This window comes from Carettochelys insculpta, chromosome 1 (assembly GCF_033958435.1).
Source record: "Carettochelys insculpta isolate YL-2023 chromosome 1, ASM3395843v1, whole genome shotgun sequence".
Classification (NCBI taxonomy): domain Eukaryota; kingdom Metazoa; phylum Chordata; order Testudines; family Carettochelyidae; genus Carettochelys; species Carettochelys insculpta.
In genome coordinates this window covers 32,323,318-32,339,664 of record NC_134137.1, presented here as the reverse complement: position 1 = coordinate 32,339,664, position 16,347 = coordinate 32,323,318, and the positions used below count along the sequence as shown (strand labels likewise).

Genomic DNA, 16,347 nt, shown 5'->3' with positions numbered 1-16,347 from the left:
TGCGGGCGGCGGGAGCGGCTGGGCTGGGACCCTTCCTGGCGACTCCGGGGCGATCCCGGGGCCTTCCCTGGCCGAGGCGGGGGCGGCGCGGCAGGACTGGGCCCCGCTCAGGGGTGCTTGGAGCCCAAGCTGTGACCCTCCTACGTAACGGACACCGTGGCAAACGGGGGAGCTGCGGCACCCCCACTTCCGGCGCCGCCGGCCCCGCGCCCGAAAACGTCTGTGGAAACATGTGTCCGAGACCCAGAGGAACTATTGCAGGACACTGAGGTGTCCCGACATAGCTCTGCCGTGTAGCCCCAGCCTGACCGGCCACACAGAGCACGTGGGGCTGGCAGGATGGGGACCCACCGGCAGGGCCCAGAGGCAGGGAGCAATGGGGAGGGGGTGGGGCCGTGACCTGCTGGCTGGGCACGTGGGTGTTTGTGGTAAGATTGGGACCCATTAGCTGGGCACACTGCAGAGCAGTGGCAGGATTGGGACCTGCTGGCTGCGCACACTGGGCAGGGAGGCAAGGCAACAAGATTGGCATTGGCTGGCCAGACAGAGCATGGGGCGGGGTTGTGGGAGAAATGGGACCCACTGGCTAGGCACAGGGGCAGGGAATGGTGGCAGGATTGGGACCTGCTGGCTGAGCGCAGGGGGGATGAGGGGTTGTGGCAGGATTGGGACCTGTTGGCTGGGCACACAGAGGAGAGTGGTGGCTGGATTGGGATCTGCTGGCTGAGCATGCAAGTGGGAATGCCGACAGCAGTGGTCCCACATAGGAGTGTCTGAGGCCAATATCTGACCCATATCCTAGAACATCCCCTAGAGCTCTAAATTAGATAAGAAACTTCTGGGTTGATGGTATGAGGACCTCCCAGCTCCCTGCCTCCACCCAAACCATATCGTGGAACTTTCTCCTTGTGGTTATGAGGATGAGGGCTTTTCTGTGGCTCATCTACTGGAGAAAATGTGTGCATGTAGAAAGAAGCAGCAGCAGAAGCCAATGGACATCCTCTAGCCACATTTGTTTAAACCAGTGTGTTGCCTCTGATTTCGGTGGAGTTACTCTTGACTTCTGACAATGTGAGCCGAGGAAGGAGGCAGAGATCTCATGTGACTAATCTTCCACAGATAAACTGTGGTAGCCCCCACTGTGTTTAGGCCAAAGCACTAAGCTGAGTAGAGGGGCTATTCCAGTGCTTAATTTGTTCCAGGGGTTGCTAGTGCTGAGCCCTAGCACCTCTAGGCATGGCAGTTCATGGCTCCTTCACCTCTGGACTTGCATCAGTTAGACCCAGCATCTTTCAGTACAGGTTGAACCTTTCTAGTTCAATGCCCTCGAGACCTGACTGGTGCTGAATGGGAGAATGTGTCGGACCATGGGAGGTCAATATTCTCTAGCAGCATTACCATCACTTCCACTGCTTCCTGGGCTCTCAGAAGACATTAGGGGTAAATTATGGCTAAATAACAGCACAGAACACCCAGAGAGCCAGGACTGATGACTGTGAACAAACTTTATTGGGACCACAGGAAACCTGACCATACCCATACTAAGTGGTCATCAGGCTAACTAAAATCATGGAGGATTATAGATGTTGCCAGACAACAATGTGCTGGACTAGAGAAGTTTAACCTATACAAATTAAGCCCTGGCTTACTTTCAGTGCTGCTTACAAGTTGCAACCTGTATCTGTACTGCCAACAGGCTGCTCTCTAGGCTGTAATACTAAAGGGAAACAGTCCTTGTAATGTGTGAGATAATCTGCAGATTGCCAAGGGAGATGTGTGAACTGGAGTTCATGCTCAAATTTGATACGTTAACACTTGGTCTCAATAGAGATAGCAATTATCTCACGTGCTACAAGAACTCTTTCCTTTGGTATTCATAGTGATCTCAGGCAAGCCTATTAGTATCTCTCTCCCCCCTCATCCCCCTCCGCTTCATTTCCATATATCTGATTTGTCAGTCTTTATTTCTTTTTTATTTTATTTATTTATTTTTTGAACCTCTGTGGTATACAACTGTCAGTCTGTACTGGAAATGCTATTGATCTGAAGAAGTGGGTCTGTCCCTTTGAAAGCTCATCATCTAATAATTATTTTGTTAGTCTTTAAAGTGCTACAAGACTTCTAGTTTGTTTTGTTAGAATACAGACTAACAGGGCTACCTGTCTTACTATTCAACTGAAGTGGCACACAAGAGCCTAACAAGACAGTTAACCAACTTTCCTAGTCAACATAGGATTGTAGCATCTACTAGGACTCAGAGGCAGAGATTATGTCTGATCCTGCCTTTGTTTGGAAAGAGCCTGGTACATTTTGGACTGCAGGCATTACCTCTAGCTAAACAACAAATAGGTAAATAAATATTCTCCCATTCAGCTGTTAATTATTTGGTCAGAGGGGCTTCTTGCTAGGGAGATTAGTCTGCAGTCTGACAGACCTTGTTAAGACATTTTCCTGATATTCAGCCTAAAATTGAAGGTACAGTGAAATATGTTGTCCTGGATGGCTTTTTTGGGATTTGCACCTAAAATAAGAAAACTACGCTGTTTCAACAAAGCTGCAGAAAATTGTAGCAGTAAGCTACCTGTTGCTAGATGCAGTACCAAAATTAATAAACAGACTCTGCCACAAAAAACAATATATCTAAGCATCTGGTGAGAGAGAACAAATAAGCACAGAAGAAGGCCGGGGAAGGACAAAGTAACAGTAAAATTGTTACATTTGGTATGCTAAACACCAGGAAGCTTTGCAGTGATGTTTAAGACATTTTGGAATATCCCATCTGTGTTCTACAGCCACCCAATTAAAATAAAAAGAAAAGAACAGTCAGAAGGTTCATACAAATGGTAAACTTTTTATTATTAATACATTAAATCCTTGATTCTCAGACTTTCTCAATTGGTGACCCCTTTCACACAGCAAGCCTTTGAGTGCACCCTCTCCCTTATAAATTAAAAACACAATTTTTATATTTAACATTTTAAATGCTACATTAATAGCCCTTGTGTTTAAAATGAATTTTTCTTTCCTCACCACTTTTAAACTGAGAATAAAACATTTTATTTAATTATGATGATAAGAAGAAAAATTTTAAATAGTTACTGTTTAATATGGAGGAAGCATGAAGCAATTTGGTCAATATCACCTATCACAGCAGTGAAGTGAATTACTTTCTTTTTGCTAGTCTAAGTGTTCTGATTGGTCTGCAGTTTAATGCAGCAGCTGCTGAACAATCAAGCTCTCCAATGTTGTCTCATTCCCACCTTTTTAGTCTCAAGACAACAAATCTGCATGCACAATACTACAGTCCCCAGAGTTCCATTTCCTGAAAGCAGTTGATAATTCAGTACACATTTTGTTTCAGAAGAGCTGCTGCATCATACATTCGCAGTGCTTTTTGAAGTAAACACACTACATTGCAAAGAAAAGGCACTGTAATTTTCTAAAACATTAAAGTTATATGTTTTATAGCAATTTCTCTGTTTTGTGCTTGTATTCATGACCCACACGTAATGACTGTAACCCTTTGAGAACAAGTGTATTAAAAGGCTACTATTTAGATGTTTTATTATTCTGTCTTAAACATTAAATACATATGGAAAACAGAAATCAGTTACCTAAATGATGTTGGTTTATTTATGGTGCATGATGGGTGAAAGCCGTAACTGTCGTTGTAGCAAGCATTCTGGATATGAATAGTATTTAACAAAGAACAGTAGACCTCAATGTTAGTGGATATGTAGTGGAAAGAAACTACTGTTTACAATGTCTGTGATTCCCTGAATGGTATTAAGTTTAGCCAGCTATGAAAGCAGGAGTGTTTTTGGCGCAGTGTTATTGACACCCTAATTCTGAGCCCAATTCTGCCACTCAAATTCACATAAGTTGATGTTCTTGAAGGACTTCTTGCATGAGGAATGCTTGCAAGGTGAGGCCTTTTATCTAGAATTATTTTTTAGTTTGCTTTTTAAAAAACAGAAGAAAGCAAAAGAAGCAAGGAAACACGGAGAAACACCCACACCTCAAGGATTTTGTTTTTAACATATTTTATCTTTAGGCCATCTGCATATTAATCCAGAACATCAGTAACCTACATTCAAAGTGTTTGTCAGTAAAGTTCCCTAAAGCCACAGCATGTTTTTAAATACAGAAGAGAAAAAGTGATGTTAGGCACCAACTTGAATTTACATTGAAAATCAAACTCAGATAACTTATTTCACATATGAAAGATTGCTCTAGTTTTGGAGTTCATCCACAATGTTTGCAGGTGACACGACTATCTCTCTTTCTGCCACACCACCCCCACAAACTTGATACAGTTCTGTGGCGATCTGGAAGCCTTCTTTCACCATCTACGACTCAAGGAATACTTCCAACATGACACTGAACAGTGCACTGACCCACAGGTAGCCTCCCATCTATGGTACAAGAAAAAGAATTCCTCATGGACTCCCCCTGATGGCCGAAATGACAAACTGGACCTATACGTAGAATGTTTCCACCGGCGTGCACAGGCAGAAATTGTGGAAAAGCAGCATCACTTACCCTGTAACCGCAGCTGTGCAGAACACAATGCCATCAACAGCCTCAGGAACAACTCTGACATTGTCATCCAAGAGGCCAACAAGGGAGGCACTGTTGTCATCATGAATAGGACAGACTACCAAAAGGAGGCTGCCAGGCAACTCTCCAATACCACATTCTACAGGCCTCTGTCCGAGGATCCCACTGAGGAATACACAAAAGAAACTACAGCACCTGCTCAAGACCGTCCCTATGAAAACACAGGAACAGATTTACACAGACACACCCCTTGTACCCAAACCAGGTTTATTCTACCTGCTACGCAAGATCCACAAACCTGGAAATCCCAGATGCCCCATCAGCTCAGCCACTGGCACCCTCACCACAGGATTGTCTGGGTATGTGGACTCTCTACTTAGACCCTATGGTACCAGCACCCCCAGCTTTCTTCGAGATACCACCGACTTCCTCAGGAAACTACAATTCATTGGTGACCTTCCTGAAAACACCATCCTGGCCACCATGGATGTAGAGGCCCTTTACACCAATATCCCTCATGAAGATGGACTCCAAGCTGTGAGGAACATTATTCCTGATGAGACCGAGGCACAAATGGTGGCGGAGCTTTGTGACTTTGTCCTCACCCACAACTATTTCAGATTTGGGGACAAATTATACCTTCAAATCAGTGGCACTGCTATGGGCACCCGCATGGCCCCACAGTAGGCCAACATTTTTATGGCTGACCTGGAACAACACTTTCTCAGTTCTCATCCCCTAGTGCCCCTCCTCTACCTGCGCTACACTGATGACATCTTCATCATCTGGACCCATGGGAAGGAGGCTCTTTAAGAGTTCACTGTGATTTCAACAGTTTTCACCCCACCATCAACCTTAGCCTGGACCAGTTCACACAAAAAATTCACTTCCTGGACACTACTGTGCATATAAGCAACGATCATATAAATACCACCCTATACCAGAAACCCACGGACCGCTACGCTTATCTGCACGCCTCCAGCTTCCATCCAGGGCATACTACATGATCCATTGTTTACAACCAGGCACTGTATGTGCTCTGATTCATCAGACAGAGACAAACATCTACAAGACCTTTACCAAGCTACAATACCCAGCTAAGGAAGTGAGGAAACAGATTGATAGAGCCAGACGGGTACCCAGAAGCCATCTGCTACAAGACAGGCCTCAAGAGGAACACAAGAGATCACCACTGACCATCACACACAGCTCCCACCTAAGGCCTCTCCAGCACATCATCAGTGATCCGCAACCCATCCTGAACAGTGATCTTTCACTCTCACAGACCCTGGGAGGCAGGCCTGTCCTCGCCTATAGACAGCCTGCCAACCTTAAACAAATCCTCACCAGCCACTACGAATCACAAACCAGTGCCTCTAGGCCTGCAACCAGCCCCTGCAACAGTCCTTGCTGCCAACTCTGCTCACATATCTACACCAGTGACAACATCACAGGACCTAACACCAACTATACCATCAGGGGCTCCTTTACCTGCACATCTACTAATATAATATATGCCATAATGTGCCAGAGTTTGATGTCTGTCCAAAATACAAAGCATCTGGGCATTGTTAGCCCATGATGGCATGTATGATGTTAGCTGAGGAACATGAGAATGTGCCCATGATTCTGTGAAAAACCTGGTTAGGTCCAGTGATGGTATCTCCAGAATAGATATGTGGGCAAAGTGGGCAGCGGGCTTTAATTCGACACATTAACACGTGGTTTGAACCAGGATGGGAAATTTCTGGGTCATTATAGGTTCTGATTTGCATACTGGCTTAATCTAATTCTTGACCCCCACCCCCTTCTGTCCCTCTACTCTCTGATTTGCTCACCTTGATAATTTTTTTTTCTGATTTGTCCACCTTGATTACTATTTTTGGTTCTCTGTGCCTTAAATATTGAGTCTGTTCTGGTATGGCTATGGTCTGAAGAAGTGGGTCTGTCCCACGAAAGCTCATCACCTAATAATTTTGTTAGTCTTTAAAGTGCTACTTGACTGCTTTTTTGTTTTGATAGTATATAGACTAGCACAGCTTTCTCTTTGTTACTATGTAAACATTTAAGTATCACCAAGGGCCATGCATAGGGGGCACAAAGGGTCACGTGTGCCTGCAAAGCCACGAGTGTGAGGGGTAAGTGGCTGGCCAGCAAACAGCAGTGCCAGAGTCCCCAGGCATCCAGCAGTACTAGGGGGCCAGAGGGGACTGGCACCAGCAGCAGGGGTTTGCCCTCACTCCCCCACACACCCCCATCAACATTAGTGGAGGAAGCAGCTCCATTTGCTCTCAGGGAAAGGCAGCACTGCCCCCCACACTAATCTGTGGGAAGTGGAAAAGGGCAGCTTCGGGGAGCAGAGTGAGCTGAGGTCACATTGCTCCACTTCCCCTGCTGCTTCTGGTGAGTGTGAGGGGGCCGGAGCTTTGCTGCTGGCACCAGAGCCCCAGCCTGGTTATTTCTCCTGGCAGCATAGAGGTTGGAAGGGGGCAGAGTGGGGGCAGGGAGAGGCAGGGTCTAGGGTGGAGGCGGGGTTCTCCCAGCCCTTCCCCGAGTTTGGGGGGGTGGGTAACATGGCCCATGGTCTCCTGGGTCCTGCCACACCAGTCACTCCTGAGTATCATTAATTGGGCCTGCCTGATTCTACCACCCTTAGGCACACTGAGTATGTACTTGACTTCCTGAGCAGTCTCATTGAAATCAGGGAGTAAACTACTGCTAAAGTAAGTAAGCATCACAGAATCAGACCCACAATAAGCAGTAGTTATAAAGCTAGATGGCTTTCTTTTTAGTAACCCAAGGCCAGATATTTTGCTGTATGGGCGGGGGCACAGAATTTTAAAGACATGAGGCAACTAAAGATGCAAATAGGCACTTTGGTGCCTAATTCAATAGGAATTAGGCCTCAAGGGTTTTTTTTTAAAAAAAAACATCAAAAGTGTCTATCTGCATCATTAGGTGCCTAAATACCTTTAACATTTTGGACCTCCAAACACTGCAATCTCATTTAATGGGAAAAGACAAGAACTCTTCAAACTTTTGGTAGGTTCATTGGGCCAGATTCTGTTCACAGATTGCTAATCTGAAGAAGATGCAAAATGAATCAATGGATTTTTTCCTAGATTTAAACTAGCACATGCAAAATCTGGTGCACTGAAAACAGCCCAACACGGCATTACCCATTGGAGCTTTAGTTATGCAAGTGTTTTATCACAGAAACCAAAAGGGCCAAATTCTGCCTTCATATATACCAGGGTTTGGTAACCCCAAGCACTTGTGCCACTTTTGGCATGCAAGCCAACTGAGAGTGGCACATGGGGGGAGCTGTGGCCCTGCTCCTCCTCTCCCCATGCAGCGTGGGAGGGGGCAGGAGCACAGGGCTGGGGCAGAGTCCCTGCCATGGCATGGGGCTGGGGCTGGAACCCTGCTGTGGCATAGGGCCAAAGCTGGAGCCAGGACCCCTGCTGGAGCATGGGGCAGTACCCCCAGGAGCATGGGCTCATAGCCAGACTTTAAAAAGCATCATCTGCACTTGGACCATACACAGAGGTCAAAAGGTCAAATTTCAGCATTCCAACTCAGAAGGGTTACTGACCCCTAATATACACCCACAGAAACCCACTGCACTCAGTGGAAACTATGATGTACTGAACTCAAAGGCATAATTTGGTCCTGTGTATCATCTTAGCTGCAAAATTCTGTTAAAATCCCTTTAAAGCCAATGGGTTTGTATAGTAAACTCTTTCATATCGAGCAGCCCATGAACCTGGATTGCTAGATAGTCAAGTACTCTGGATAATAAAGTGATATGCCTAGCAATGCATAAGACTAAAGAAAAGATTAGATATTAAGAAACAAACAAAAATGTATGCAAAGTACTTTACCAACAACAGTGATATTGTACATTGTAAACTTACACTGTATTTGCTGTAATCATTTGTATTTACTTTCACTATATTGTACTTATGGAAAACGTAACTAACATTTACTTATGGTTAAAATGCAGTTATCTGAGAGTTCCAGATGCTAGAATGCCAGCTATCAAAGAGTTTACTGCACACGTATTTAGAAGTGATTCACAATTAGAGCTGTGTGAAACAAAAGCTATGTAAAACTTGCCTTACCTGGTTTGGGTTCATTAAGGGTTACAGTTGTGACCTGATCCAAAGCCACTTAAGTCAATAAGAGTCTTTACATTACCTTCTGTGGGCTTTGGATCAGGGCCCTCTTCCTGTTAACTTCACAATAAAATACAGGGAAAGCCCAGTGTGCCCTACAAAGTTAACCCATGTGAGTCAACATGTTCACAGAAGAAAAGGTCTGGACACACTCTGCTGAGTTTAACATGGGCCCAGACATAACCCAAGTCAAAATCAGCAATAATATTGATTGATTACAGTATTAAAAGAACCAGAACCTAATGCGTTTTATCAGCTGTGAAAGCCAAATCTTGCTTGCCTAACTCCAGTGAGCAATCTCATTGGCATCAGTGGGGCCACATGAATATGATGGGGCCCACTCCATTGAATTTAATGGTGTAACTCCCACTGACTTCAGCAGAGCAGAATCAGGCAGTACAGATCAGCAGGATATGGTGATCAGGGCATAAGCCTGCAGCCTGCACCACACCTACATTGCCTCAATTATACCAACAATCTACAAAGAAATCCAACACAGCTCTGTATAATCCCCAAAACAGAGTTTTACAAGGAATCAGTTGGGAGTGCGCACTTGGGTTGTGCAGTCCGGTAATAATATGTCCTTTTTCTCTGGCAAGTAATGTGAATGATGAGAATTACTACTGTGCCCAGAAGAACTAATCCAATGGAAAAAAGGGCTATGAGCACTGAGCCAGCTTCTCCTGCACCCAGAGCTCTGCCTAAGAATTTGATACCTTCTTGGTCACCACCTGTCAAAAGGAGAAATGGCATATCAGAAATCTGTGTATCCATCTGCTGAAGTTTATATTACTTAAATAAAAGAGATCCATACCCTTTACAGGAGCACTGTGTTTTACAGTAATTGTGTCATATGCTGTGCTTGTTACTCCTCCTAAAGGAACTTTTTTGTCTGTGTATAAAAATAAATAAAGCTGACTTAGGCTGAAAACTGTACAAAGAAGAAGATTTCATAGTCTGAGAAAACTGTGAATGTATGATTTATTCTACCTGGGTAAATAAAAATTCTGATTAGGCCAACAAAGTTTTGTGCAGATTGCCAGGAGATCAAACATAGTTCTAAGGGCAAAATTTCCCTTTCTCATAAATGGCAGAGATCTCTTTTGCATTTGGACTTCATGCTTTCACGCATTCCATACCCAGAATAAGTGCAAGTTTCAAAACGGATTCACACTGAACAGTGAACGAGAGTTTCAGCTTATCCCTATGACTGCAATGGGTGAAATACATAATGCAGCAGGCCAGGAATGTGCTGGAGCTGCTGTGGAGCAGCTGGTCAAGGGAGGCTTTCTTTCTCTGTCCCCTGTGGATATTCCTGGAGCACAGTGCTATTACCTCAGCTGCAGGCATGGTTTGCCCGATAAACATGTTTCCATGCAAAATTGTGGCCTCTGGAAAAAAGCTTATAAACTGTCCTTTTGCCGGAAATGAAATGAAAATGTTCTCTGCATATAAAATTTCCAAAGGACTTGATGGGAAAAGCTCTCAAGCACAACACAAATTAAATGGACTTGCTTTTGCACTAGCTGTGTGCTCACAATTCCTACTGGAGCCAATGTGTGCTGTTCACTGGCAGCACTGGGTCCAATGTCAGTGTCTAATCTTCTTCACCCTCCCTAGGAGTTATCCCAACTCGTAATATAGCCTTTTGCTTCACTTTTTCTCTAATTTTCCATTGTATTAAGAAGCCTTTGAACAGCAGATAAGATTTTTTTCAGGGCTATATTTTCAGAGCAGCTCAATACTTGAGCTTGTTGGAAAATACTTGCTTTCTCCCCTTACCCTCTCTCCCCACGCCCGCCTCCCCAGTGGTGAGTTTCAATTTTGGGGCAAGTAACTTGATACTCATTTGTCCCTACACCAAAATATTTCAATTCTAAAATGCCCCTGCAATGCCTCATCTTCTTGTTGTCCATTGGCTGGCCTCCTTGGTTGGACTACATATTCCATAATGCATCTTGGCCTTCTAGGTGAGGGGAAGTAGTAACTCATGGGTCACATTGTCATGGTACAACTTGGTAGATGAAGTCTGGCAGGGGAACCAGCGCATAGAGGACATGAGTTTGAAGCACCTGCTAGAGTACTATGTCCATGAGGCAGCACAACAGCATTTCAGAATAAAAATATTTTGTGTTTGGTTGTGTTTGTCACCAGAAAAAAGAGGAAATTTCTCTATGAAGAAACTGACATTTCACAAATTAATTTAGTCAAAAGCCTAATTTTCCATCAAAAATCAGTTTTGACACTAAATTTTCAATCGCCATGGTAAACATGCAACAGATCCCATTTAGCACCTATTCTACAGTATAGTTCTCTTTGTGTTTAAACTGAAGTTCACAGTCTAGCCACAACTCTACGAGCTTAACATTTCCTAAAAGATGATTCCAAAAATCACAAATGATGCAAACAGTAAAACATCAACGTTTCTATGTGAGAAGAGCCCAGGCCAGCACCTGATGAACTGGTACCACACCTTATGGGAGCTTGATAGGATTGACATTTAGACTTCATTTTCCAGGTGTGGTCAACATTCCAGAACCATCACTTGTGTAATAAGCTGTGACAATTATTTATGAATATACGTCATTCATGTGAAGATGCACTGTACAAGAAAATGTGGCTAGAGCAGAAGTACAATGTTTGAAGCTGCGCCTCCTCCCACTTGATGTAACAATACTGCTGTGCACTTATACACATGGTCTTTCATCAGTCCCAAAAGACTTCAGTTACTAAGGACCAGATTCTGCCAGCCCTACTCCCAGGGGCTGTGGCCACACTAGCCCCGTCCTTTCAGAAGGGTCATGGTAATGAGGGATTTTGGCAGATGCTAATGAGGCGCCGCCATGAATATGCAGTGCGTCATTAGCATAATGGCAGCTTTGCATGATTCAAATGTGCCGCTTTCTAAACATATGCTGCCTGTGTAGCTAGGGGCCTTTCAAAAGGCCCCTGTGATTTCAAAAGCCCCTTTTTCCCATTTTATTTTGGGAAGAAGGGGCTTTTGAAATCGGGGTCCTTTCAAAAGGCCCCCTGCTACACAGGGGGCATGCATTTTGAAAGCGGCACTTTCGACTTAAGCATGGCCACCATTATGCTAATAAGGCACTGTATATTCATGTCAGCGCCTCATTAACATCTGCCAAAATCCCTCATTACCATACCCCCTCCAAAAGGAGCGGGCTAGTGTGGCCACAGCCAGGGAGTAGTAACTTACTCTGATAATCCTCTGCTATAGATAAAGAGCCACAGTCAAGCCAGTGTAAAATACACCCTAAGTTAAGGGCTGCTGTTGTGCTTAAATTGTTATGTGACCATTAATTTTTGGTGCCTCTGCTTGTGGGAGCCCAACATGAGACGTCTAGGCTCAGATCCATGAATGTATTTAAGATCCTCATTTCCACTTATTTCAATGGATGCTAGGCATCAAAATACCTTTTGTGCATCTGGGGCCTTGTGCCTGATTTTAGGTGCTGGCCACCCACATCTCTAGTGACTTCAGTGGAAACTGACGGAGCTCACTTGGTTATAATGGTGAATTTTAGATCTCACTTTTTCATGGCCTAATAAATCTTGTTCATCTCTAATTTATATAACTCTAGGTGCCATATTCAGTAGTTGCTTATCTGGTTTAAGCTTGCAGAAACTCGTGTGATAATTCGTGGTGGCAAGACTTTCTGAAGGAATGACAAAGCATGTACAAAACTTCAGTTCCACTGAAAGGAGAGGTAAGGACCTGCACACTCCAAAGAATGGTTCACTCCAAGCAGCACCCATTCTTGTGGCACTCCAAAACAAGACGTTTAAAATCTGCAGAGCCCAGCAGTAATCATAGTCCCTGTTTGGACTATAAGGTAGATCCACTCCCTGGCACCAGACATTGGTGGGACATGGAAGTATGAAATAATTTAAATATCCCTGCACCAGCAGCACTGACTCTACCCTTACGTTTCTTCCCATCTGCCATTTATCTGAATGGCCGTAATACAATTATACCATCATAAAATGGAATTTTCAAATACTATACCTGATCTGGTGATGGTGAAAGTTGTTTCCATGCCAGCATGAATGTGGTCAGCTACGTGACAATGCAGAAGCCAAGTTCCAGGATTATCTGCTATAAGTTCGATTGTTTGAAACGTTCCAGGAAAAAGATCATACACATCTGCTCTGTGATTGTTATCTGTCTGGGGTAGGACAAAACAGCATCCTGAAGACTTCCATTATGACCTGAGAACAACTCATTCATGTTCCTACTAAGCTGTAAGCTTTTCGGACCAGGGCCTTTTCCTTGTTAGATGCTTGTATAATGCCTAGTCCAACAGGGATGAGGTCGTGGGTCTATACAAATTAAAACAGATGATTTTAGGTGCTACATCTGCGATGTCAACAATGCCCTAAAACACCACTCAGTGTTATTTGTTTTAAACCAACCTCTTTCAACATAAAGGTATAGAAAATGGGGTTTAATTGGAGCCTAGAGTAAGCAGGTGAAATTCCCACTGACTTCAATTTGTGTAAGCAATTGTTTAATTGCCCTGCAGTACAAATACACCTTAGCTATTAATATTCACTTATATTTCAGCCTACAAAGTCAGATGAAACATGAGCTTTACAAAATTCTAACTAATTCTGCAACATTCACAAGCACAACTCCCCTTGATGACAGTATATGCAGGTTTTGAAAGGCTGTGAGATCATACTGAAAACTAGATGTCTTACCAAAAATTTCCCATCAAAATGTGAAGATATTACTTTGTTTTCACCAACCTTGAAGATGAATGTCTCTCCATGAAAATGGACTGTGTGGATGTCAATTTCATTTCCCATTCCTATCAAGTACCAGTTTGTATTTGCACCTTCTTTCATCGTTAGCCCCTGGAGATTGTCATAGACCCTCCCATTAATTGCTGAAAGAATTACAAAGTGACAGTGATTCACACTAGTGAACTACATGCACGCAGTAAAGAAATAGGATGCTGAGGATAAACACCACAGCCAGTGACCTTTGTTTTCACTTTCTCTATACAGTGACCAAGGACTACATTTTGCATTGCCATGGCTACGTCTACATGAGCCCCAAACTTCAAAATGGCCACGCAAATGGCCATTTCGAAGTTTACTAATGAAGCGCTGAAATGCATATTCAGCGCTTCATTAGCATGCGGGCGGCAGCGGCACTTCGAAATTGGTGCGGCTCGCCGCCGCGCGTCTCATCCAGACGGGGCTCCTTTTCGAAAGGACCCCACCTACTTCGAAGTCCCCTTATTCCCATGGGGAATAAGTCCCATGGGATAAGGGGACTTCGAAGTAGGCGGGGTCCTTTCGAAAAGGAGCCCCGTCTGGAGAAGACGTGCGGCGGCGAGCCGCACCAATTTCGAAGTGCCGCTGCCGCCCGCATGCTAATGAAGCGCTGAATATGCATTTCAGCGCTTCATTAGTAAACTTCGAAATGGCCATTTCGAAGTTTGGGGCTCGTGTAGACATGGCCCATGTGTCATTATTTACGTCTATGCAAAATGAATAAAAACTGGAAGAAAAACATTACCAAATCAGACTCCTACCCTGGTTTAGGTCTCTGGCAGAGTTTGACACCCACTTTCCATTCTCTGGGCCTAGTTCACCACTGCATCGCTCCAGTGTTATACCAATATAAGTTTATGATTTAGTTGGGATTGGTCCTGCTTTGAGAAGAGGGTTGAACTTGATGACTTCCTGAGGTCTCCTCCAATCCTATGGTTCTATTAAGAACATTAATATGGCCATACTGAGTCAGACCAAAGGTCCATCTAGCCCAGTGTCTTGTCTTCCAACAGTGGCCAAAGCCAGAGGCCCCAGAGGAAATCAACAAAACAGGTGATCTCTTGCCCGTCATCCATAGGGCGACCATATCTCCCTGTCGCATACATGAGACAGGAAGATATGTGGGGGGAGGGTCGGCTGCTCCTGGCTCCACCAAGCCCCGGGGAGCTGGGAAGGAGACGGCAGCCCCCAGCCCCAGGGAAGCCACAGCCCCCAACACTCAGGAAGGGGCAACTGCTGGCCCTGCCCCAGAGCCCTGGGGAAGCGGCAGCCGTCAGCCTTCCCCCAGAGCCCCAGGGAAGCATCAGCTGCCGGCCTTCCCCCAGAGCCCTGGGGAAGCAGCAGCCCCCGCCGTTCCCTGGGCCCCAGGGACATGGCAGGGACACAGAAGGCACCCACACTTCCCCCGCTTCCCCGAGGCTCAGGTAAGTGACTCCAGTCAGCAGGTGCGCCTGCGCAGCAGCTGGCAGAAAAGGTCGGGGAGGGAGGGCCCAAATATGGCACAATTTGTTCTCTGCTCCACCCCAAGCTTTGACCAGTGTGTTCTTGCCCTTTGGCTCCCATTCCTAAGTTTCATAATTACACAAAGTGTGCCAACATGCAGCACAATTCTGCAGTGACAAGAGGTTGTAGAATGGTCTTTTCCCATGAACTGCTAGTATGGCTGATTTTTCTGCCTTGTGCTCTCACACAAGGGTGCTGGAGGAGGATTTGGCCTTTAAACAAGAGCTACAAAGTACAGTGACCCAAGACCAGAAATATACGCTGAATGCTCCAGTCATCAGAATCCTGAGCCATTCTGCACATAAACGAAATCTAAACTCTTAAGTCAATTAGACTGTCTTCTTAAAAGATTATATTAGAATAAAAGAATCATTCATCTTTTGTATAAATGGCTGCTGCCACCACCGACATACCATGCATGGAGTTACTCTCCAGAAAATCCTCGGTGTTATTGAAGTCATCAGGAAATTTATGGAGATACATTTCAATGTTTTCATTCAAATACCAGGACTCATTTTCATCAAAGACCATGAACAGAAGAGCAAATTCATGATCAGTATCGCTCCGTAAACCCTTTTCATTTAGTATGCCTTTTCGGCAAATTACTAGAGGCCCAACCAAACCACTGTGTGTGTCCTGAAATTAGATTAAAAAAGAGACATTAGACACAGTACATGACATTGCTGTTACCCATAACATAGAGCTATGATTAAATTAATAATTGTTCATAGTTCACATAACATAACTAAGAAATAAATACAGATATAATATACAGTCATTAGAGATGAAGTTTATATTTTCCCATAAAATAAAGAATTAATGACTGCCAGTTGTTATGCTTCTTCGGTACAGGCATTATATGTCACAGACAGTCAGTATTGCGACAGTTTTCTACTACACACTCAAACTTCCAACTTATCTTAACTTTATAAAGCCTTTTAAATAATAGATATAAAAATAATTATTCCAACTGAAGGAGTTGTAGCAGCCACCATGTTGTAAGAAGTTAATGACACATTTTCGGAATGTTTTCATTCCTCACACCCAAAGTGGATCATAAGTTTTTGTATTTCCCAGTTTTTACTATTCAGTTTTGTTTCAATTCAATGTGTAAACGTTAGAGCCAAACAAGAATGCATGTTGACATCTATATGCAGCACGTATATCAGTTCAGAACATTAAAGGTCTACATTACACTGCTATCAGTACTGTGACTACAGCACACTTAGCTGCACTAGAACAAGCTAGCTCCAATAACAATTGCAGTGAACCTGTGGCAGCTTGAGAGCTGTACAAGCCCACCGGG

At 44.3% G+C, this 16,347-nt stretch overlaps 1 protein-coding gene across 1 annotated transcript in view; it reads right to left on the bottom strand.

Moving 5' to 3' along the window:
- Window positions 1-8,305: 8,305 nt before the first annotated feature.
- Window positions 8,306-16,347, bottom strand: part of HEPHL1 (hephaestin like 1) — a 51,471-nt gene continuing 43,429 nt past the window's right edge. The window contains exons 16-20 of the mRNA XM_074981559.1: window positions 15,455-15,677; window positions 13,506-13,645; window positions 12,763-12,922; window positions 9,553-9,630; window positions 8,306-9,469 (exon numbers count right to left, since the gene is read on the bottom strand). Coding sequence (XP_074837660.1) covers window positions 9,264-9,469; window positions 9,553-9,630; window positions 12,763-12,922; window positions 13,506-13,645; window positions 15,455-15,677 — 807 coding nt within the window. The 3' untranslated portion in view covers window positions 8,306-9,263. The remainder of the gene's footprint in view (window positions 9,470-9,552; window positions 9,631-12,762; window positions 12,923-13,505; window positions 13,646-15,454; window positions 15,678-16,347) is intronic.